Raw genomic sequence first — 24,461 nt, 5'->3', positions numbered from 1 at the left:
TTTTTTCTCTCTGCAAGAAGGCGACACAAGATTTGGGATTCTCTGAGAAGGCGACAAGAGCATGATGCTCAAGAACCTAGAGAATCCAAGGAGCGGAATGCTCGAGATCCTTCAGAATCCAAAAAATATCCATGAACGTCAATCTAGAACTATAGCCATGAAATCCCGCCATTTCGGGAAGGATATGAAGAAGGTCTCTAGACATAGGAACACTTCCAGTCAAGTTTGATACTTTTGACGGAAGGGAAGATGCCCCGAAAGCTACCGCTTTGATTCAACAAGTTTGAAGTTGCCTTTGTAAACGGCAATTTCTGGAAAAAAAAAGCGTTGAAGATAAGGCATGTGACCAAACACCTCAAGGGGATTACAAGTACTTGGTGGTATACCAAAGTTCTGCAAGGAACTTACAACAAGACTTGGATTCAATTCAAGGCTGAATTTTCCGACAAATTTTTTTCCTCCACGCTTTGAGGAAGGCATCCAAGAAGATTGGGATCGGTTTGCCCAATAGAAACACGAGCGAGTCAAAGCAAGTAGTGGTTCACTCTTGCCAAGGTAGCTCCATTCTTGCTCCTCTCTGAGGAAGGAAAGATGAACAAATTTAACGAAGGAATTTTGCCCGAATTTTGTAAACGCATCTGCAAGATACTTTGCAACAGATAGTGGAGTCAGCAATACAAGCTGAAAGTGTACACCTCAGTGTACATAGAATCTAATCCCCACAATGGGACGGGAACCATTGAACACAGAAACAATGAATTTTTGTTAACTCTCCTCGAAGGATACATTGCTATCCGGAGAAAGTTTGGAGTAAGGGAATTCATCTAACTCGTGAGATTTTGAACAAAAGACCCTCGAACTTTAAGTGAGGGGGCAGGTCTTTGATCAAAGTTAAATCTTTGAGGAGCTCATAAACTGCGTATTGCTTTTATGCACAAGATATGCATGTGTCTAACCAGGACAATCACTCTCAAGTGTTTATGAGAGTAGAATTGAGTTGAAACATTGCTTTATGCGATGAATTGGTTTGCTCAACCATCCGGAAGGTCAACTATTGATCTAGTATCCGGTAGTTCACCAACAAATTACGTGCTATTGCGGGTAGGACCGCAGAAAGGAAGGAACCATTCCGAGATTTCAACCAAAGAAAAGCTTTCAGTAAGCTTGAGGACCTTATGAACCAACACCTCCTACCCGGTAAGGGAAGATATGGTAGTGCTTTTCGCACAAGTGAATGAACACTCTCTTTACGAGGGAAGGAACCAACGACGACTACGGCCTGTGCTCGAGGAATCCAAGAATTATTTGATGAGCGGGTTTTGCTCTAAGATCGAGCCAAGGGATCGTCAAGTTGAGCGTCTTCGCTCTAACGATCTTAAGAAGGGAAGGAAATTTTCCAGGTTCACCGAAACTCTAACACAGCTTAAGAATTATGTACACTTTTGAGTACATGGATAACACACGAAGATGCAGACCTATGCCAGGAACTGGACGAGAGTTTGTTATACTCTCTTGAGCGCCTTTTTGCGCGCAAGGATATTCCGACACGAGAATCTCTATTTGAGATGTGTTCGGTAGAAGGAATTTGAGTTTCTCTACGGAGAAGAGGTTTTCTGATGATCGTTGATCATTGAGTATGCTATGTGCTTTTACCATTACAGAAGCAACTTTTGGTTGCGGTATATGTTTCTCCATGAGCAGGTCAAGTAGCATTTACGCGCTGCTGGAATAAATTCGAACTATTATGTTCGTAAGAATATAGCTCGCCAACCGTTTCAAAATGGTAAGAATTACATATGGGAGAACATCCCTGAGAATCAAAGAAGGTTCGCTCTATTGTGAACCGGGTTTGAACGTACGTTTAGAAAACGCTATGGCTAGTATCCTATCTGCCTGAGATTTTGCAAATCGTCATTGATGCTCGCAAGGTGAATCATTTTTTATGATTTTGTAAGGAAGAGACGCTAATGGGCGTCGGGAAATCACTGCTAGTGGTAATAACTCGCAGGAGGAAAAGATTGGAAGGAAGTGCCGCCGTGCACAAAGAATCTCCGGATTGGAACCGTCCGCCTACGTTGAGCGACGGCCCGAAACAAGAACCTTCTTTAAGGTGATCGCAAACTTTGTTTGTGAAAGAAAGACATCGAGCTTAATGCTCTATGACTTGAGCATTCCCTATGTGGGAGGACACAAGAGGTTTAATACCCTCTGGACTAACAGCGCAGGATTATGCGCAAGGACAGATACCTAGATTGATTTCTAGGAGGATTATTCTTCTCGAGGTTGAGAAGGCGAAAGTGAGTTAACAGATTCTCGGATGAGGAAACTTTCGATCTATTGGAAAGACACGAATGACGAGTTCTTACATGGTTCGTAAGTTGAATGAATGGTGAAGGATATCCTCGAGCTACTAGAGGAAGGACATGAACTGGTAAGGTAAGTATTGAATTATTGAATCTTTGTTTAATTTAACTTTTAAGTTCTCTTTTGAGAAAGGACTAGCTCAACTCACCATTGAGCAAGATTTGGAATCTTTCCAGTTTCTCCCCGGCAGTTCAGTTGGACCTCTACAATTGAGGACAACTGTTTATAAGTGAGAGGGATGTTGCTAAATTGGCTTTATCTCACAGAAAAATAATTCTAAATGAATTATAGGAGAGAGAGGGTTTTCTCGCTTGGAACACCAAGGAAAAATAATTATAAATGAATTATTGGAATTTTAAGTGAGAGGGCTTTTCTCACTGGAGACATCCGAGTACAGACTATTCCTAGTGCGTCATTCAAAGTAATGACGGGAGCACTGAGAACGGGAATATCTGAATGGCCACCAGGAACGGGTACTTCTGATGCATCACATCGGATGGGTGACAGGGAGCATCGGAAAGAAGTATCCGACCATCCGGGAACGGACATCTCTGATGCGTCATAGGATGGGTGACATAGAGCATGAAACCGGCCTGTACTTTCAAAAAGGACATTAGACTTTAAACTTAAACCTTAGTTGCTTTCACCCATTTAATTTGTCGTCCACTTTACTTGTACTTTCAAGACACAACAAAGGGGAGAGGGATACAGGCTGCTAGATTGCACCTGTATGAGTAGACCGACACCAGATTGGCCCCTAACTTAGGCGCCCCTTTCGGTATTTCTTTATTCTTCCAAAGAGGGAATAAACGTTGTGGATCCCTACAAGCTGCCCCGCACAAACTTGGCTGAATTTCAACTGTTCCGGCCTGATTTCGGCAGCATAACTGTACTAGGACCCTTCACAATAAGTATTCCCACGCATTGACTGACTTTCCCGATGCATACGGGCACTTTGCAAAACCTGGCGAGAATCTGCAGCACGCTGAATTCTCTGTTTTCAGCCCCGAAAATGCGCCAGATCACCTGTACAACGGTCCCCTCGCGTCCCCGAACCTCCTGGGGGTATTAGGGACCGTTTAGGGCCAAAACCCTAAACCTGCAAAAATACACAGCAGGCTGTAATTTACTGTTTCGGGCTCCGTTTCGCGTGCCAGTCGCATCCGTAGCAAGTCCTCAAGCTCCCGCACCTGTAGGGCTACTTGCCCTTTGAATCGGACGAGATTTCTGGCGTGAAACCTCTCCGAATTCACCTGTACCTGCGGGGGGATTAGCCGCTAGCTAATCCAATACCTGTGCAAGAGGCTCTTGCCTCGGCAATCGCGCATGAACCCACACAACTGTACATTGGTCAATTGAAAAGCCCACTAGAGGGGCATAACATACTGCCATAGGGGAGAGAGAGGGCAGTGCGTAGCGTGCAGGGCATCACTCCTGGCACCGCACTGTACATAGGAGGGAAAGCAAGCACTCCATAGCTCTTAACCTGTGACAGAAGCTGAAAATGAGCCTCTCTCAGCTTAAAAATCAGCGCCACTTCTTGTTGCATGAGGAAAGTGTACCAGAAGGTGCCACTTGGCACATTTACAAGCATTTTCCCGTTTCGGGGTTGCCGCCTAAAAATCTCCCAACCGGTTGCCCAGTTGACTTCACGGCAAAGTAAGAAAATGTTCTCCTTGTCATTCCGGAGGTAATGACGCAAACACATTTTCAAGTCCCAAAATAGCAGTTCCCTAAATTTTAGGAGATGCTGCCATTGTATCTTTCTAGGTCATCTGACCCCCTTTGAACACTGCAGCCACACCCAAAACTGAAATGTAGCCTCTATAGCAAAGGATTCCACTTTGGCTAGTCAATGACCCCACTTTGGCTAACCATAGTCTTTGTCCAACCTTAGTGCTCTCTTGCCCTCAGGCCTGGACTCCCTCTGGACAATTCCACACTAGCTATGCAATGCAGGGCAGTTAGATTTCCCGAGGGGTGTTTCCAAAAAGTGAAAGGAAATAGATAATAAGAAAGAAATCAACAAAAAGGATAAATAGTAGTCACACGCTGGTGACATACCCCCCTCTTGAAATCTCAAACGTCCTCGTTTGCATCTATGTCGTACATGCTCCTAGTCAACACTGATGTATTCAACACTTGTCGACACATGTACGACACATACATGCTCATTGTCAACCCTGGTGTATTCAACACCTCGTCGACACATGTATTGCCTGCGTGTGAACCCTGTACCAATGACATAGTGGTAGCTTCGCACTCTGCCATTGCTTTGAGTCACTAACTTTCCAATGACAAAATGGTAGCTGCACATTTTGCCACTGTCTTATAGTACACGTTGGATCCCGTAACACTTTCGAGCATACCCAAACCGACAGTTTAAGAATATAGTTACACATGCACTCTTTAATAGAAGCAATTACTGTATCCTTGACAAACTGACAAGAAATACTCACTTCTATAGCACTAACCAAACTTTTGGACATTCCATAAGAGCAATTGCCAAACTGACAATCTGTACAGCTCTAACATTCATGTAACAGGTATTTCATTTGAGCTCACTTTAAATACCATGTACATCATTTGTTTCAAAAGCCATTGTCACACTGACAATCCATGTAGCTTTGAAACTCAAGGGGTCAAGGTAGGTTGCAAATCGAAGGCTTCAAGGTAAAGTGATAACACAGTTGGTGACTCTGCAAGTTCACCTTCTTCCATCCACTTAGCATCCATTGGTGGATAGTTTTTGAACTTTACCAAGTAGCGCCTAGCAACCTTGCCTTTCACTTTCCTTTCTTTGTGTGCCAAAATCTGTTCGGGGACCAAGATCTCGTCAAGTTCCTCGACTTCCGGCTGATCTTCAGCTGGCATATCTTCTAGCACATCACCCACATAGGGTCTGAGAAGACTCACATGAAACGCATTGTGAATCTTCCAACTGTCAGGCAATTTCAGCCTATATGCAACATCACTGATTATGTCGCACACTTGAAAAGGCCCATAGTAACGCATGCTGAGCTTTGGAAACAATCTTTCCTTGCCCTTCATCTTCTTTAACCTTGCCTTTTCAAAGCGTAAAAGCACCCAATCACCAAGTGAATATACCACTTCACGACGGTGACGATCAGCTGCTTTCTTTTGCTTTGCCCGAGTCTTTTCCAAGGCCACTTTGACCTTCTTGTACATTTCATCCATGTCCTGAACATACTTATCTGCTTCAAATATCTTATCCTTTGTATGCAGTATGGGAGGAACTTTCTTGCCACCTTCAACTATCTCAAAGGGTGCCTTGCCAGTTGATGAATGCACTGTATTATTGTATGCATACTCCACCAATGGCAAATACTGCTCCCACTTTCCTTTATGCTCTGACACATAGCACTTCAGCAAATCTAGGACAGAAGAATTTGCCTCTTTTGACTGCCCATCTGTTTGAGGATGAAATGACGAAGAGAATTTGAGCGTGGTGCCCATATTCTCAAACTTGTCTCTCTAGAACAAACTTGTCATGCGTGGTGCCCATAGCCTCTCTAGAACAAACTTGTCATGCGTGGATCACGGTCGCTACCAATCGATTGTGGCATGCCATGATACTTGAAATATTGCTCATAAACAAGCGTGCCATCTGATCTGGCTTTATCTTCTTCCTGACAGGAATGAAATGAGCCTGTTTACTGAATCTACAAATAATGGTCCAAATACCATCGTTTCCTGTCTGCGTTCTCGGAAGATCAAAGATAAAATCCATAGCAATACTTTCCCATGGTTTATCTGGAATAGGTAGTGGTTGCAATAACCCTGGTGCCTTTTGCCTGTCAAACTTGACCTTCTGCCAAATTAGGCATTCTCGCACAAAGGCATCCACATCTCTTCTCAATGTAGGCCAGTAGAAGAATGTCTCAACCGCTTTAACTGTAGCATCGATACCACGATGCCCTGCATACGGTGGAACATGACTCTCTTCCATAACTTTACGTCGCAATGGCTTTGTGACACACAATCTGCCATGCATCATCATTAACCCATCTCTGAGAAGATAGTGTTCATGACGTTGTCCATCCATTAGCTGCTCAAAGACCCTTGCAAAATCTTCATCATTTGCATACTGTTCTCTCATATCATCAAGTTCATGATGATAAGGAATTGACGCAGCTGAAATTTGTGGCTTCCTTGACAAGGCATCAGCCACAACGTTCTTCTTGCCTTCCACATGCACAATCTGAAAATAGAACATGGACAAGATATTTGCCCATCGCATATGTTTCTTAGATAACTCTGTCTATGTCAAGAAGTATCGCAAGGTCTGATGGTCCGTTTGGACAACGAAATCTGCACCTAGCAGGTAGTGTTTCCAACTTAAGAGCGCATGAATCACAGCCAGTAACTCTTTCTCATAGACCTGCATGGTCATCTCTGGCCCTCGCAAAATTCTGCTCTCATAGGCTACTACCCTGCCATCTTGCATTAGCACTGCACCAATGCTACTACCGCAGGCGTCACACTGGACCACAAATGACTTCCTAAGATCTGGCAACGCAATGACTAGATCTGAAGTCATCTTTTCCTTTAAGAGATTAAAAGCTGAAATCTCTTTCTGTGTCCATCTAAAGGTGACTGCCTTCTTTTCAAGAGCATGTAAAGGTGAAGCAATCTCAGCGAAATTTCAGATAAACCTTCTGTAATAGGAGCATAGTCCCAAGAAACTTCGGACATCGTGCACCGTCTTCAAATCTGGCCATGAATTGATCGCTTCAACTTTTGCAGGATCCATTCTAACACCATCCTTTGAGACAATGTGTCCCCGAAAGTGAATCTCTTCCAGAAAAAAACTCACTTTTCTTTGCATTGATGAGCAACCTATGACTGCGTAGCTCTTTGAACACAATGGCCAAGTGATGCCTATGCTCCTCTTCATTCTTTGAGTAGACTATCATGTCATCAAAGAACGTACCAACAAACTGCTGGTGTGGACGGAAAATTCTGTCCATCATCCTATTGAACGTAGCAGGAGCATTTGTGAGACCAAAGGGCATCACTAAAAATTCGTAAAGGCCAAACGTCGTTCTAAAAGCAATCTTGTGCACATCCTCTGATCTAATGCGGATCTGATGGTACCCACTCTTTAGATCTATCCTGCTAAACATAGCTGCTCCTTCTAATTTGTCTAGAATATCATCAATTCTAGGTATAGGGAACCTATTCTTGATGGTATTCTTGTTCAGTGCACGGTAGTCGATGCACATAAGCCATGAGCCATCCTTTTTCTTCACCAACAACACTGGAGAACAGAATGGGGATGAACTGGGCTGAATCAGCCCCTTTTCTAACAGCTCCTGTACTTGGCCCATTATCTCTTTCTGCTGAGCCGCACTAACCCTGTACGGAGGCTTATTTGGTGGGCTACTGCCTGGCACCAAATCTATCGCATGGTCCTCGGGTCTCTCTAGCGGTAATTGAGACAGTAATGAATCGGAAAAACAGTCACTATACTGTTGTAAAAACATTGACCTTTCTTTATCTAGCACAAATAAATTTGATTCATCACAATCTGACACTTCACGTGCAAAAACCAAGTACGCAGAAAGATGCTTTTTCATTACAGAAGTAATAGCAGAAGCTGATACAGTGGGAATAGACTCCCCTTTAAGCTTTACATCCAGAATGTGAGTCTTTCCCCTGCTCTGTACAGTGATCTTTTTGTTGTAGGCATCCATGATTCCCTGTACACGAAATAACCAAGGAATACCTAACAACACATCACATCCGTCCAGTGGCATGATGTAAAATTCTTCAGCATCTACATAGGACTGGATATGTAGACGCGACTTTCCAATGATGGGTGTCACAGCCTCTGTATGGCCCGGACATGCCAAACCTGCCTCTGCTGTATACCCCATCTCTTCAGGTCTGATTCCCAACTTTGAAGCCAATTCTGGGGAAATGAAGTTGGCTTTGGCACCTGGATCAAAGAAAATAAGCATTGTTTGATCCCCGATCTTTCCCCATGCTCTGCAAAGCTCACTTGCATTTGAATTTGGCTTGTCGCCCACCATATCTGGCACTAGACCAGCCATGGGCTTCTTTCCTTTCTTGTCCTCCTTGTCTTCAGAATCAGCTGGCCTTTTCTTGGTAGGACAATTGTAAGCAATGTGGCCAGGCTGCTCACATATCAAGCATTTGTTCTCTGTCCTCAGGACCTTCTTTTGCTCTTCTGACTTGCGAGGAAAACGTCTTTTCCATTTCTTTGCTGGTCCTTTTTCTGATTCAGCCGTAGCTTTGTCTTTCCCTGCGTTGGCTGACTCCTGAGTCCCTTTAGGAGCCTCATTGGGAACGTGCTTCTTGGCTGAATTTTTCTTGCCTGATCCTGCCTTGACGCCAGTGTTAAATTCACAATCTTCTCCCTTGAGCAAACCATTGCTAGTGTTTGCTACCTCGATGAGCTGCGTCAAAGTAGTGACTTTTGTCTTCGTGCAGTATTTTCTCAGTCCTTTGGGTAGGCCACAACAGTATTTTTCAATCTGTTCTGTCAATGGCACAAACCTATAGGAAGTTACTGGAGGTAGAGCTTTCCAAAAGTTCCGATTGTAATCATCCAAATTCTTGCAAGTGGCAGCATTAAGTTGGTGCCATTCTGTCATGACATATGCTTCAAAGTCATCAGATAACCATGCTGCTGCAAAAATCTGCTTGAAGTAAATCCATGTGGACGGAGCTTGCCCTTGAAGCAATAAAGTTGTCCACCATTGTCCCGCATTCTCTGTCAAGAAAGTGGCTACCTTGCGGACCTTTGAAGCCTCTGTAAAGTTTCCCCCTGCATAGGCCTTGTCAAATTGTTGGAGGAATGAGAGAGCCTTCTTCCTGTCATCAAACCCTGTAAAGGTCGTGAAAGTCACACCTTTGCCACCTTCTTTGTACGGAGTTGGTCTCTCCAGCGGCGTTAAATTGTCATATGGAAGTGACTGAAACATGGGAACAGTGTTAGGATTCATTTGTGTTCCCTGACCGCAATTAAGTTGACCTGGAAATGCCATATTTGGCTGCTAATTTGTAATTCCAACCATACCAAAATTTGCCTGTGGCATCCCAAATTGGCCCTGAGTGCTTTGAAACCCTGGTAGCATGCCCGTGACACCATACATGGGGTTAGGCATCATCGTTTGAGCACCCCCGAACACTGTTCCTGGCGTATAAAACTGATTTCCAGGTGTATGACTAGCCATGCTCTGGAATACCGATCCACCTCCAAAATAACCAGGGTGTACTGAAGGTGGTGGGAAGACTTGTTGCATAGCCTGTAGGTTGCTTCCCTGCCCATTAGAGCCAGCTATAGGCTGCTGAAAGGTGGCGGGCTGAACTGGTACAGCTTGAAAGACTGACATCTCAGCCACCTGTTCTTGCACCTTAGGCACAGGTTGTGGAGACTGCATGTTCTCCGTCAAGTGTACAGGTGTTTCCATTGACTGTGCGGTATGAATCACCTGTGCTCGAGCCTTAACAGGCTTTTGAATATGATCCAGTGACCCAACTTGCTGAGACGAAACAAGAGGTTGCAGAAAGGCTAAAAACCTCGGGTTCTGCATTACTTGTGTGAACATAGCCACAACAGTAGCCCACTGGGTCCTGAATATATCATCATCCGTCTGTGGTGGTCTTGAAGACTCACCCACTTCATGTGTCTGTTGACCCTGTGAAGAGGAAACCTCTTCAGTCACATCATCCGGTCTGTCAGCCATAATTGCAATTCCCTGTGTCTAGTCTATGATCCCCTGTGTCTTCAAGCCCAAAACTGACCAAGGCTCACTTCTATGGGAAAAAGTGATTTAATCCCGTCGATGGAACCATGAAACCGGCCTGTACTTTCAAAAAGGGCGGTAGACTTTAAACTTAAACCTTATTTGCTCTCACCCATTTAATTTGTCGTCCACTTTACCTGTACTTTCAAGACACAACAAAGGGGAGAGGGGTACAGGCAACTAGATTGCACCTGTATGAGTAGACCGACACCAGATTGGCCCCTAACTTAGGTGCCCCTTTTGGTATTTCTTTCTTCTTCCAAAGAGGGAATAAACGTTGTGGATCCCTACAAGCTACCCCGCACAAACATGGCTGAATTTCAACTGTTCCGGCCCGATTTCGACAACATAACTGTACTAGGACCCTTCACAGTCAGTATTCCCACGCATTGACTAACTTTCCCGACGCATACGGGCACTTTGCAAAATCTGGCGAGAATCTGCAGCACGCTGAATTCTCTGTTTTCAGCCCCGAAAATGCGCCAGATCACCTGTACAGCGGTCCCCTCGCGTCCCCGAACCTCCTGGGGGTATTAGGGACCGTTTAGGGCCAAAACCCTAAACCTGCAAAAATACACAGCAGGCTGTAATTTACTGTTTCGGGCTCCGTTTCCCGTGCCGGTCGCATCCGTAGCAAGTCCTCGAGCTCCCGCACCTGTAGGGCTACTTGCCCTTTGAATCGGACGAGATTTCTGGAGCGTGCAGGGCATCACTCCTGGCACCGCATTGTACATAGGAGGGAAAGCAAGCACTCCATAGCTCTTACCCTGTGACAGAAGCTGAAAATGAGCCTCTCCCAGCTTAAAAATCAGCGCCGCTTCTTGTTGCATGAGGAAAGTGCACCAGAAGGTGCCACTTGGCACATTTACAAGCATTTTCCCGTTTCGGGGTTGCCGCCTAAAAATCTCCCAACCGGTTGCCCAATTGACTTCACGGCAGAGCAAGAAAATATTCTCCTTGTCATTCCAGAGGTAATGACGCAAACACATTTTCAGGTCCCAAAATAGCAGTTCCCTAAATTTTAGGAGATGCTGCCATTGTATCTTTCTAGGTCATCTGACCCCCTTTGAACATTGCAGCCACACCCAAAACTGAAATGTAGCCTCTGTAGCAAAGGATTCCACTTTGGCTAGTCAATGACCCCACTTTGGCTAACCATAGTCTGATGCGTCACAAGGTGGGTGACGGGTGCATCGGAAAGGGAATATCCATAGTCGGGAGGAAATTCCGAACTGTGTTAGAATTGTGCACAAGGAAAATCAAGCACTTGAATGATGATGGGTTCAGAGGAAACTTTGAGGAAAAAACACATGCTTTCTGAGAAAGCGGATTGCTTTTCGGGAAAGCAAATGCTTTCCTGCGAGGAAGTTTATGTTTGCATTGCAATTGTGCGTGTGATTGCATCCAGGGACGCCTGGGAAGTGTTGTGAAAGCATTGTTTTTAGCTTATAAGGTTTTATTGAGTTTTTGGGCAGGTTCAGACTATTTTTAAAATACGCCAGCCGCCCATTTAATAAGTGGGCAGCCATTTGATAAATAAGGCAACAGATCAGCCAGCGTTTTCTCTCTCTCTTTTTCTGGCAGAACGGTGAAAAAAAAAATGGAAAAAAAAAAAAAAAAAAACGGCCGCGATCTCTACGCGAGCAGCTATTCGTGCTTGTGGCTAGGAGCTATAAAAGTATCACATGCCCTCACTCAAAAGGAAGACCAATCTTTGCAAGGAGGAGACGCTGCTGCAGATTTCAGCAGTAAAGAAGACGTTGCCGGTGATGCCCATGGCTGCCCCAAGTGTACCAGATGTCGTCAAGACCCAGTGCGCGAGTTCCCTCGCGAAGAAGTGCCTACGGAGCGTGTTTTCATCGCGACAAGCTGCTGTTTTTCTCTGTTTTCAGCCCATAAACGTCGTAGACAGGGCTGATTTACGAGAAGGAACCCGAGAACACACCTCTTTTGTGTGTAGGATTGGAAGAGAGGATTTTCTATGCAGAGATCTCTTCCGGGGAATTGCTTTTTCGAGAACCGCGTTGCGTTTCGAGCGTCGAGACTTTGAAGGTAACGATTTTCATGTTATGATCTCCGAGTATTTGATTGCAGGTGTACTTCCTCTTCGTGAGGGAGTAGGAGCAGAGGAAGGCATGAGCCTCTGCAAGAGAAAGCGCTCTGAGGAACTAGAGCTAGATCAGCCCAAGGGTTTCGTACCAAGTTTGGGAAGCAGATCCACGGATTGAAGAGAGGTAGACTCTCGAGATGTGATCCGGAAGTTGAAATTCCCAAGGAAAGAACTTCGTGTCCAAGAAAGCGGAGTTATTCTGCAGGAACAGGACTCTAGAAACAAAGTCGGAAAAGAGTTGCAGGGATGCCATGCCCTGAGTTTGGAAGGTGTGATCCAGAGGCGAGAACCTTGGTTCTCAAGGATTTGGAATAAGGAACGGAAGTTCCTTGGAATAGGGTTTTGCCCTAGGAATCGGAAGCCGAGGCTTCCGGGAACCATCAAGTCTTATTCTAGAACGAACCTGGTAATACGTTCGGTTCAAGTGCTTGTATAGACTTCTCCTAAGTAATAAAGATACTATTACGGGGGGGGACCAGCCCATCTTCTGGTCCCCAGTACTATGTCGATCTTCTCACTCTCTATCTCTCTCTCTATCTATTTCTCTCTATATCCTTTGGCTTCAACTAAGTGATAAAGTCTATTTATCCGAATGTATCTTATATTGTTATGCGCTTCCGTTTGTGACAGGTAGTTCGACTGGCACCCCGATGGGATGTTGTCATTACACCGAGCATTGGCAAACTTCGTTTGCAATGACAGGGGTGTTCAGGGCACGCGAGGGACGTTCTACTCAGGATCCCTTGGTACCACAAGAACTAAACCGTGGTTGACTACCGGGCCGAGAAAGCGAATTTGATAAATGAAGGGCTTAGGATTGTACTTGATGAACTTCAGTTTCTTACTCAGTCTTTTGGGAGAGAACTGAACGATGGATAAAGGTTGAATACGTTTTGACCTGATCTAAAGAACGCCAAGATTTTTCTCCACACTCATGTCGATTGCTTTTCAGAGGGCCTGAAGATCATACCATGATCTGATACCTGGAAGCACGTCACCGAACCGGCCACCCTACCGTGTGAGCCGAGCACAGAATGAAGAGATCATTCAAGAGTTTATGAACCAAGTGAAAGACCTCTTGGAAAAGGGTCTTGTCCAGCCTAGTACTTCACCATATTGCTCTCCACTGTTGTTGGTTTTGAAGAAAGACGGATCTTGGAGAATGTGCATCGATTATAGAACTCTCAACAAAATCACCATCAAGAACAGATTTCCGATTCCTAGGATCGATGATATACTCGACAGGTTACACGGATCCTTGTGCTTTAGCAGGATTGACTTGAAGAGTGGATATCATCAAATCAGGATAGCGCCGAGAGACATCTACAAGACAGCTTTTCGGACGACTTTTGGTTATTTGAGTTTTTGGTGATGCCTTTTGGCTTAACCAATGCTCCTGCGACATTTAGCCGGATGATGGACAAGATTTTTCGAGAGTACAGGCTATTTGTTGTCACTTTCTATGACGACATCATTGTTTTCTCCAAGAATGAGGCAGAACACAGAGATCATCTGCTTCAAGTCTTCCAGGCATTACGAGATCACAAGCTAGTGATTAATGCAAAGAAAAGTGAATTTTTCCTACCAGAGATACACTTTTTGGGACACATTGTGTCAGCAACAGGAGTGCAAATGGACCCCGCCAAGATAGAGACTATCCGTGATTGGCCCGATTTGAGGAATGTCCATGAAGTTAGAAGCTTCTTGGGACTGTGTTCGTACTACAGGCGGTTCATACGAAAGTTTGCAGAGGTTGCTTCCCCTTTGCATATCTTGACACAGAAAGGAGTACCTTTCTCGTGGGGACCCACAGAGGTGACTGCCTTTCAAACATTGAAAGAGAAATTGACTACGGGACCTATTTTGACTTTGCCGGACTTGCAGAAGTCATTTGAAGTATACTGTGATGCTTGTGGTCGTAGTCTGGGTGCGGTCTTGATGCAAGAAGGCCATGTCATTGCTTACGAGAGCCGATTGTTCTCTAGGCCAGAGACGACAGCACACATATATGAGAAAGAGCTTTTGGCAGTGATCCATGCTCTTACTCAGTGGCGGCACTACCTACTTGAAGCGGATTTTACTGTCTTTACAGACCATCAGAGTTTGCGCTACTTCTTGTCACAGAAGCAGCTTTCGGAAAAGCAGATACGGTGGACGAACATCTTGTCACAGTTCCACTTCCAGATTGTCCATGTGCAGGGACAGAAGAATGTGGTGGCAGATGCTTTGTCTCGGAAACCGTTGGTTCTGGCTATTTCCGCGATACATCATAAGAGCTTCGAGGATATGGTCGATCAGTATGCCACAGATACAGATTTTGCAGATATTTTCACACGGATACGAGATGGGGAGACAGTAGCTGGATACTCCCTTCGGGAAGGCTACTTGATGAAAAAGACTATGTTGTGCGTTACACAGCCGTTGAAGGAAAAGGTTATTACTGAATGCCACTGTCCACCTTTTATGGGTCACCGCCGCATTGCTACCACCATGAAAGGAGTAGAGAGATACTTCTTTTGGCCGAGACTCAAAAAGCATGTGGAAGAGTTGTGCGTAGTATGCCAGGTCACGTTTGACAGGCATAAGGCACAGGGATTGTTACAGCCTTTACCCATACCCACCCGCCCCTGGGAAAATATTGAAATGGATTTCATTTTTGATCTCCCAAGAACACAAAATGATCACGATGATTTTCCGATTACATGGCACGTTTGAGACGATTGTCTCCGACAGAGACCCCAGATTTATGAGTTTGTTTTGGAAGGCAATTTGGGAGAACATTGGCACGCGGTTGCAGTTCTCGTCATCGTTCCACTTGCAGACTGACGGGCAATCTGAGATTGCCAATTCAGTGGTTTTAGATTTATTGAAGTCTTGTATCTCGGATCAGAAGACTCAATGGGAAAAGAACTTACCTTTGGTGGAATTTGCCTACAATAACACGATACACTCTTCGACAGGGAAGACGCCATGTGAGATTGTTGAAAGTGCTGCGAAGGTTCCATCCTTCCTGAGCACGAAAGATTAGATATTTGAAGCGGATGAATATTCGCGAGATTTGGATACGGCTTTTGCCAAGGTTCGCGAGACTTTGCAGAAGTCTCAAGAACGACAGAAAAAAGAAGTGGATTGCCATCGTCGCGACTTGAAACTGAAGGAGGATGATTGGGTGCCCTTACTTTTGAGAAAGCACGCCTAAGAAAGAAAAAGGGAAAGGAGAGGCTTTTTACAAAGCTTAGTATGTGATATTACGGACCTTTCCAGATTACTGAAAAGATAAATGATGTCTCCTTCCGATTGAAACTACCAGATACTTGGAGGATTCACAATGCATTGCATGTGAGTCTCTTGAACCTTGTTAAGGGTGATGTGCCTAATGATGGGGAGCCTGATGAGCAACCCGCAATGGAAGAAAACGAGGAGACCCTTGTTCCTGAACAAATTTTGGCACATACGGATACGAAGAAAGGTAAAGTCCGAAGGCGGTTCTTGGTTAAATTCAAGAACTTTCCTGCATTTGATGCGAAGTGGATGGAGGAGGAGGACCTAGTAGATACTCCTCGGATTGTGAAACTTTACCTCGATCTTTTGGTTTAGCATAGTCTACTCCAAACGGAACCCAGAAATTCAGCTTGGCCGAAGATCTGGTGCAGTGGGATGCACAAGAGGGGAGTTACTCCGCTCCTTTGTCAACAGATGCCTTGATTTTGATACTAAAGTCACTGATGTCTCTTTGAGCTTCAGGGATACTGAGAGCTGACAGTATTCTGCTGGATGACTTAATGAAATGGAATTCCTGATAATGATACTGATTTGTTTCTTCACTTCTTGTGAGTGCAGGAACTGACAGACGAAATGACTGCAGCATTTTGGTCTGATTGATCTCGAATAGACATGGTTGCAATAGGGGTTAGTCAATCGGACATCGATGAGGTCCCGATTGGACCTAGATGTGAATGCTAGCTACATTGCCGATAAATCATGCTCTAAGATCCGAATGAATGTTGAATGTCATGTGATATCCTGTGATGTCTGGTGATGTCCTGTGATGTCGTGTGATGTGACTGTCGATTTCGTACATGTGCTAGATGTGTGTTCCTAGCACGTAGGTACTAACAGTCAGTGTCTGCTAAGACGGTTTATGGCTTTTATCGGTTTTGCATGCGTAATCGCGGTCGATTACAATGCTTTCAAGAGGGGGGTATGTCACAAAGTGATGACGTGGCTATGGACAACAGAAACCCTAATTTCTACCAGAAACCCTGAAATTCTTGCAAACCCTAATTTTTGCCAAAAACCCTAATTTCCGGAAATCGCGGAGGCTTATTAAAATAAATAAATAAAAATTTATAGAAAGATGAGTGACGCAAATTTTGCTTTTTCTCTACCTAATGAGAAAGAGAGAGAATGTTGTTGCTTTCAAGTTTTGACTCTCTGTGAGAGAGAGAGAGAGAGAGCAATTGTTTTTTATTTGAAGCTTTTGGGGCTCTGCTTTTGGGCATCCCTTGTAACCTTTAAATTAGTGGTGAGGGCCTCACTTCTCAGGGCATCTGGACGCAGAGTTTGAGAGTGAACCCGGAGCCACTCTCTTGTACTTTGATGATTGATTAATACAAAAAGAAATACCGAAAGGGGCACCAGTCTTAGGGGCCCATATCTCTAGGCACGGAACTCCGTCAGGCCAGTGTAAATCTATTGTGATCTGTGACTTGTTTTGAAGTGGTTATTTGGTGCTATCGCGGTTGATTCTTGACTTGGAGTGTCCAAGTCTGTTACATTGTCCACCTTGTTCTCCTTGCTCTTGCGAGTCTTTCTCCACTTATAGTGCTTCTCGTCCTCCCCGCTAGAAAGAGAGGCAGGGGAACTCTCAGAGCTGTCTGAAGACAAAGATGAAATGGGATCATCCTGAAAGCGTACACACTTCTTGGATCGGCTAATTGCTTCGAATGTAGATTTCCGACCTAGGTAGCAAGAGTAATCTGCTCCGCGACAATTTCCACCACATATTGCGCGTCATGACATGGCAACGAAGACTTACTTTTTGGCACTAGTTTTTGGAAAGCATTGTCTTGCAGAACTTTTGGGCACTATGTTTCTAGTAGATGTGCTTTTGAGCACAAGCTTTTGTAATCAGTTGCTTTTGGCCATAGTGCTTACAAAAGAATGCCTTGGGGTCACCTCTGGCAAATCAATAAATGGTTGCACACTTGTAGAGTGATTCTCCGTCAATTGTAGTCGGTGACTTTATCAATATGTAAAGAAGTACCGAAAGGGGTGTTAAGACTTTGGGGCTAATGCATCTGAAAGTATAACTCTGTCATTTTGTGTCTTGACTACAGATTGTTATTCAAGTGTTAACTATTTCAATCCTATTGGTGTGTAACTCTGTCATTTTGAGTCTTGACTACAGATTGTTTTCAAATTCAGGTGTTAACTATTTCAATCCTATTGGTGTGTCTCATATGGATTTATTGCCTCGCCAGTGGCTTTCTGCTTATTGCAATTATATTCAGACAGATCTGTGGCTCCTATACACAACAAGGGGGCTATGGAGCTTATTCTAGACACTAGAAGGGGAATGTATATCCCCCATGTTTTATATGTGCCTCGTCTTGGGTTCCAAATCTTGCCCGTGTATGAGCTTTGCAAACTTGGCATGGTGGTTGTATTTGATGAGCACTGAATGTCGATTCAAGAAAAAGTCTACAGCTTGGAAGTAAGAGGGGGTACTATAGTGAGTGGATTGTACCTACCACTACCGACTTGATCCTTTTCCTTCGAATCCTTCATATTTGGACTCACCCCCAAGGAAGATTACTCTCAGGCAAGTTACTTTGCACCAGATTTTACATAGTGTGCTAGAAGAGACATTCGCGGGGAGCAGACTGCTCCGGATGATACGATGCAGATGGTTGAGATACCGGAGTGGAAATGGGTTACTCTGTGGGGCACAAGCGTATCGGATTTGCTACCAAATGTGCAAGCCAGTGTCGATACTCGCAGACGCCAGTTACAGTTGCACAATTGAGTCGCCAGCTTGGAAGTTAGATGGGGTACTCTAGTGAGTAGATTGTACCGACTTGATCTTCATATTTGGACCGACACAAGCAAAGATTACTCTCAGTCAAGTTGCTACGCACCAGATGTTACATACTGTGCGAGATGAGAGCGTTTACATTCGCAGGGAGCAGAGTGCTCCGGTTGATAAGACGTGGATGGTTGAGATACTTGAGTGGAAATGAGTTACTCTCCGGGGCACATGCGTATCGGATTTGCTACAAAATGTGCAAGCCATTGTCGACTCTCTCGAGTCGCAGACGCTAGTTACAGAGCAGATAGAGATATGCCTTTCCTTGTCTTCTCGAATGTGCAATGGACAAGCTTCTTCTTCAGATGTTACTTGGCAGCTCCATAGTTGTGCAGTCCGACAAGGAGCTAAAGCAACTCAAATGAGTTTTCTTATTAATAATCGTTGTTTAGAGATGGAAGGCGGAGCAGAATCTATGGAGGGCCAAGTCACACAGAAGCCATGGAGAAGGAGAACGGTGAGCAGATAAGGTGAACACAATAAAATGGAGATTTTAATTAGGGTTTTTTTGAACCTTATCATCTTTGATAGGGCTTATACAACTCGAAGGTGTTTACACTAGAGCCCAAGTTGGCAAGTTGGGCTTATACGCAACACCTAACTCATGTTTTACTTTGACATGTTCTGCAATTTGCACCACCATTTAGTTCCATGTATATATGTCAATATTTATCTAGGAAGATTTTATGAAAGCTCTTGGATAGCGTTTCGGACATGGACCAAAACCTATGAACCCCATTTCGAAACCTTCCATTTCAAAACTCCATGCCACTATGGCAACAACCCACGATAGAGTTTCTGTGATGGTAGTTATAGTGGCAGCCTATAGAATAGATCAAGCTTTGGGAGATATGCTACCAGCCGGCTATACTGGTTCACTCATTTGTTTCCATTTTAGCATTTGTTACCTTAGTCTTTTGTACTTTCTATACTGGACATTTGGATCATATGTCGATGATGTAATTTTTTGGCCTCATTAATTTTTAGGCCTTTAGCACACTTAAATAAATATATCATCTCGTTTCTCCCTCCAAAGAGGGCTCAGCAAAGTTTCTCTTCTCTCTACATACGAACACCTGGGGGTGATTCAACCCATAAACTGCTGTACCCAACCTTTCAACAACGACAAAATAGCAGCAAAGAGTTGAAACCCTCAGCATTCGGAAATCGTACCGGCACAAAAGTAAAACTACATCATGAAATAAACTGCAATTGCAGCACAATGTTCACATATTTAGAACTTCATTAAACTCTGCCCAAAAACACCAGGAAGCCTTCCCCAATTTCTTTTAAGAGAACAAAACATGAGTACGTACAAGAATCAAAGTCGTCAGCACAACCACAGATGCCCGTAGTCCAGGGTTCAGTGGCCGGGGGTGCATAACTTTCAGGCAATGGCTGGTTGCATTCTCTGCATCGATGCACGATAAGCTGGTATACATACATCAAAAGATTTCATGTCAAAATCTACAATAGTTGAGATAAAATACATAAAACAAAGTGTAATATCAAAAATCAATAAATGTTCATGCAATTTAAGATGGTGATTGGTTTTGCTTTCTCACACAACAAAACCAGTCACATAAATAATAACGCTTTTGAACAAATGCATGCGCTCAGTCACAAGCGACGTACTTTCTGTAGCTTAATAAACTATAAATACGTCCTATACCTCACAGAAACTCTATTGTACTTGTCTGAGTTATTCTCAACCTGAAAGTAAGTGAGTTATCTCTTCAAATGTATATTGAAGCAACCGACATTTACATTTACAAAGAGGGACTCTTTGGCATCTCAAAAATATGAAACTATAGCATTGACGGAGCAAGGAGTCGTAGGAATCAGACAATGTTTCCTTGGTATTCAATGCATTTGAGGAGGCAGTTTAAAAAAAGCCTAGGCCCAACGCCGCCCAAGTTGTGATGGCTATCTTGCAACAGTCAGTGTTGCTCAAATCACCATTGTTCTCATTATCCTTTAACGCTCTTAAAACCAGCACAAGGAACATCTTTTACATGGGGAGAAGACCCATTTGCTCCTAGTTGATTGACATCTAAAACAAACTTGATAATTTGTAACAGACTACAAAAGTCTGCCTGCGTCGATCCTTAAAATAGGCATATTTCATAACAAAGAAACAGTTTGTTAACCGCAGTCGGCAACTGACAACTTTACAACGTGAGAAGGTTAAACTGCTTCACTTTTAGGTAGCTTCACAAAATGCCTTACAAAGAATTGTCATGCAGGTTATTTTTGCCATCTCAAAAGTAATTCTGGTCACTGACGTTCTTTTTCTGCAAAATTTTGATAGCAAATATCGAGTTGGTTTGTCAACCAAGTACTTTGGCATCAAGCATTCATTTCATTAAATGCGGCATAAGAAGGCCTGGTAGCATGTTTCAATTCCTTCCGATGTTTGATACATTCATTTCCGGTAATAATAGTGGATTTCACAAACTCAAAAGCTGTTTTCTTCACTTGCAGCACACCCAAACTTTGTTCAAGATGCTCAATATGAGTAAGAAATGTGAGCAAAAATAGATCTGTGCAAAAATCCTCTTCTCAGCTAGTCTGTTTGATTGAAGCTCACCTTCACTAGATGACAAAAACGCTCAAAACCAGAATCCAAAGTGCTGTTTACTTCCTCGAGATACAAAATAAACAAACTACAACAAAAAGAAAACCTTACGATTGAAATAGCTAAGGATCTTATGGTGCTTCTGGATTGAATTGAGAAAACTGCGATCATACTTTAATATTGAAGCAATAAAGAATTTAAATCTGATGGCAAAGTATACGATAAAGGAACAAAAATTTACATCTAGCCTGGAATTCATATTAAAAACCTTACAGAGGGAAAAATGAACCTGTGATACCGCGACAGGTTGGTTGAGCTCTCCAGGCTGGATCTCTTCCAAGGGAGCTTCGTGCTCTTTGCTAAGCTTCACGTAACGGGAAGGGTTTCCATCATCCGCCATAGCCAGACCTGCAGAGAAGCTTTTTCTCTGCCAGATCGGAGCTTAAATGATCATTCTGAGTGTTTATTGCGTGGATTGCAATGGCAAACTAACAATTCATAATTTTCGCGGTAAGTTCTTAAGGGTTTCACCTTCAAATTAAATACTCACGAACCAAACGAAAAAAATAAATTGACCAAGTGGCACTACTCGCTCATACTGGCAGCTCTTAAAAGAAAATGCAATAGTTGTGAATATTCCTTGGCCCCATTTCGATTTTTGTCCATCTCCTTTGTGGCCTTCGTCACTTCCCTCTCGTTTCTGCCTCTATGAAAAGGGCATGGCCTCTGTGGACTGGTGTGGCGCCTAGGCTAACCCTTCGCCATGCCCTCTCATACACAAATTCCCTGCACTTTTGAGGAAGCCTGCGGGAGCTATGACGGCAATGAGAAATCTGCATCACAAAGAAGGGGAGATAAGCCCTTGCATCAGATGGCAACCTTACCCACGGCTTGGGATTGCATGCACTGAGGCTTACATGCAATTCCTTTTGATGCATGCTCTCGTGTTGCTCTCATGGTCGCCAAAGCCGGCATGTTGGCCACAGATATGCAGCACGCACACATCCTACATATATGTGGAGAGAGAGAGAGAGAGAGAGACGAAGCAACTTTTTGAAGTTTTCTTTCTATCGCGCTCCCGTCAGCAGCATCGCAGAAGATACCTTTTTATTTTCTTTTTGGAAATGTGTACCACATACTGGTCCAATGTGGGCAACGTCGCAATATCTTAGAGCCTGTTCACGTGGCTGAGAGATTCTTGTGGGCAATGGCAACCGGCACCATTTCTGTTCACATGGAGGCATGCATATCCCGAGCGAGAAGTAAAGAGGCCTTTTTTTTCTCTACTAAGCTAAAAAGAGAACGCCACGCCAAGATTATGTTGTATTTTTTTGAAGCTCCCTTTCTGCTCCACCTCCACGCTTAGGAGCAGCCTTTGCAACTGTTGTCGACCAGTTGAAGAACTTTTTTTTTTTGGCAACTCCTCATGGGAACTAAAATGGTTTCCACCCAAGTGGGATCTAGGATGAAGGAGAAAATCCAGCTGCGCATGGATCATACGCCATTCGATCTCAGTCTCCAAAACAAAAATGCCCGAAATTCACAACATGATTGACCCAAATGCCACATATATCAATAATCTCTAAAGCACATGGCTTACAAGTGAGGGATTGTGGGTCTTAGGCCAAAGGCATGAAACTGCTATGCTATTGGTCCATGTAAGCATCATGCTTGACAAATATCCACAAGAGAGATATATTGTGCAAAAGAGGCTAGAACTAGCTCGAAGATTTAGGGCTTTCTAGAAATCTCTAAAGTTTGTTAGAGGTTTTTAGAAAGTTCTTTACAAAAGGCCATTGGAATGTTTTGTTTAACGTTGGATATCCCTTTGGCATCTGGACAAAGCTGCTTTGAGGTCTAGTATGGGACACGTTCACATCATCTCATCATGTCCCCCCCTTAGAGGTGTTCCATGCATGAGTAGTGGAAAGGTCTTCCTTCAACTGTGGTAGTGTTTAATCTTAAATCTATATGCACAATGTATACTTTGCATACTTTACTTTGCCACAAAATCGGGAGGTTGTTTGACACATACATCTTCTTGAAAATCTCTTTGAGAAAAGTTGTTTTTATGTCAAGGTGGTATAGTGACCAACCTTAATGTGTAGCTAAGGCAACTATAGTATGGATTGTGGTCCTTCTTGATGTGGGCAAAAATTTTTGTGTAGCCTATGCCTTCTTTTTTTGGCGTAGCCTTGTGCAACAAGGTGTGCTTTATACTTTTCAAGACCACTATAGAACTTCTTTTGATTTTGTACACACATTTGGTTCCTATAGCTTTCTTCTTTTTTGGATGCCAACAAATTCCCAAGTATTGTTTTTGAAAATTAAGATGTATTCATCTTGCATTTCTTGATGCCATTTTGGATATGATGATGTTGTGGTTCACCTTCATTAAGGGTCTCGCTAACAAGAGCAAGCATCGTGTTGGCTTAAGCATGTGGAAGTCTTTACCTCGTGCAAGTTGGGAGGATTTGGTCTAGCTTGTTGTCCCTGAGGATGCTTACTAGTCACCTTGGTGGAGCTCATTCTTCTTTCTATTGTACAATATCAAGGGAAGGCAACTACTCTTGTATGCTGATCAAATGAGGTAGATAAAAGAAGAGGTTCGTCTATGTTATATTTAGTTTGATGTACATGGTTCTCTCGTTGCTCAATGATTTTTTGTGTAATAGGATTGTACAATCTATAGACTCTTGAGCTTTATTGTACCTTGCAAAAATACATTAAATGGCTTCATCATCTAGATTTTCTTTAGATCTTTGGGTACATGAGCATCGACTAAGCATCCAAATATTATAAAGTGGTTAATAATTGGTGTGGATCCAAACCATGCTTCATAAGAAGCGATGAGACGAAGAGCCTTAGATGGACATCGATTGAGAATGTACTTGGCACAAGAGATAGCTTCAAACCACAAACCATTAGGGATATCTTTGTGCTTAACTATGCATCGTATCATTTCCATGATGAATCGATTTTTATGCTTAACTATGGCAAAAAAATTTGTGGTGTATAAGGTGTGGTAAATTGATCTTTGATGACCTTTTTATCAAGATATTGTTGTAGAGATCCCATATATTCTCCCCATATGTGCATAGAGTTTTAATTAGTTCCACATTGTGTTTCAACTCTTGCTACAAATAATTGAAATACGTTTGTAACTTCATCTTTGGTTTCTAATTGAAACAACCATGAAAATATGGTGTCCAACAATGTAGCAGTCTGCATTGGGCCACATAGATCATTGTAAATGAGAGCTAGCTTCTCTAATGCATGTACTAAACCATCCTTGGGGAATGGCTAGCAATGTATCTTCCTTTAAATGTGTAATGGAATATGGCTATATGTAAGGACATGGGTCCTATGGGCAAGGCCACCGGCACGGCCAGACAGTGTGTACGCTAGGGGGAGGCTATAAGATAGCACGGTTGGGTGGAGACTAGCACACGCATTACCACCGCCCTTTCACTGGTATCCGAACTATTTTTGAGAGGAGACGAAAAGCAGGTTGCATGTGCGTGC

The 24,461-nt window shown here is 43.5% G+C and overlaps 1 protein-coding gene across 1 annotated transcript in view; it reads right to left on the bottom strand.

The window, feature by feature from the left end:
* The window catches only part of LOC147432562 (cell number regulator 6-like), a 32,275-nt gene extending 10,815 nt beyond the window's left edge, over positions 1–21,460 (bottom strand). The window contains exons 1-2 of the mRNA XM_086492448.1: positions 21,226–21,460; positions 19,675–19,789 (exon numbers count right to left, since the gene is read on the bottom strand). Of these exons, the coding sequence (XP_086348574.1) occupies positions 19,675–19,789; positions 21,226–21,336 (226 nt within the window). The 5' untranslated portion in view covers positions 21,337–21,460. The remainder of the gene's footprint in view (positions 1–19,674; positions 19,790–21,225) is intronic.
* Positions 21,461–24,461: the final 3,001 nt, after the last annotated feature.

This window comes from Adiantum capillus-veneris, chromosome 20 (assembly GCF_014529385.1).
Source record: "Adiantum capillus-veneris isolate H3 chromosome 20, ASM1452938v2, whole genome shotgun sequence".
Lineage (NCBI taxonomy): Eukaryota > Viridiplantae > Streptophyta > Polypodiopsida > Polypodiales > Pteridaceae > Adiantum > Adiantum capillus-veneris.
This window is presented reverse-complemented; position numbering and strand designations above follow the sequence as displayed.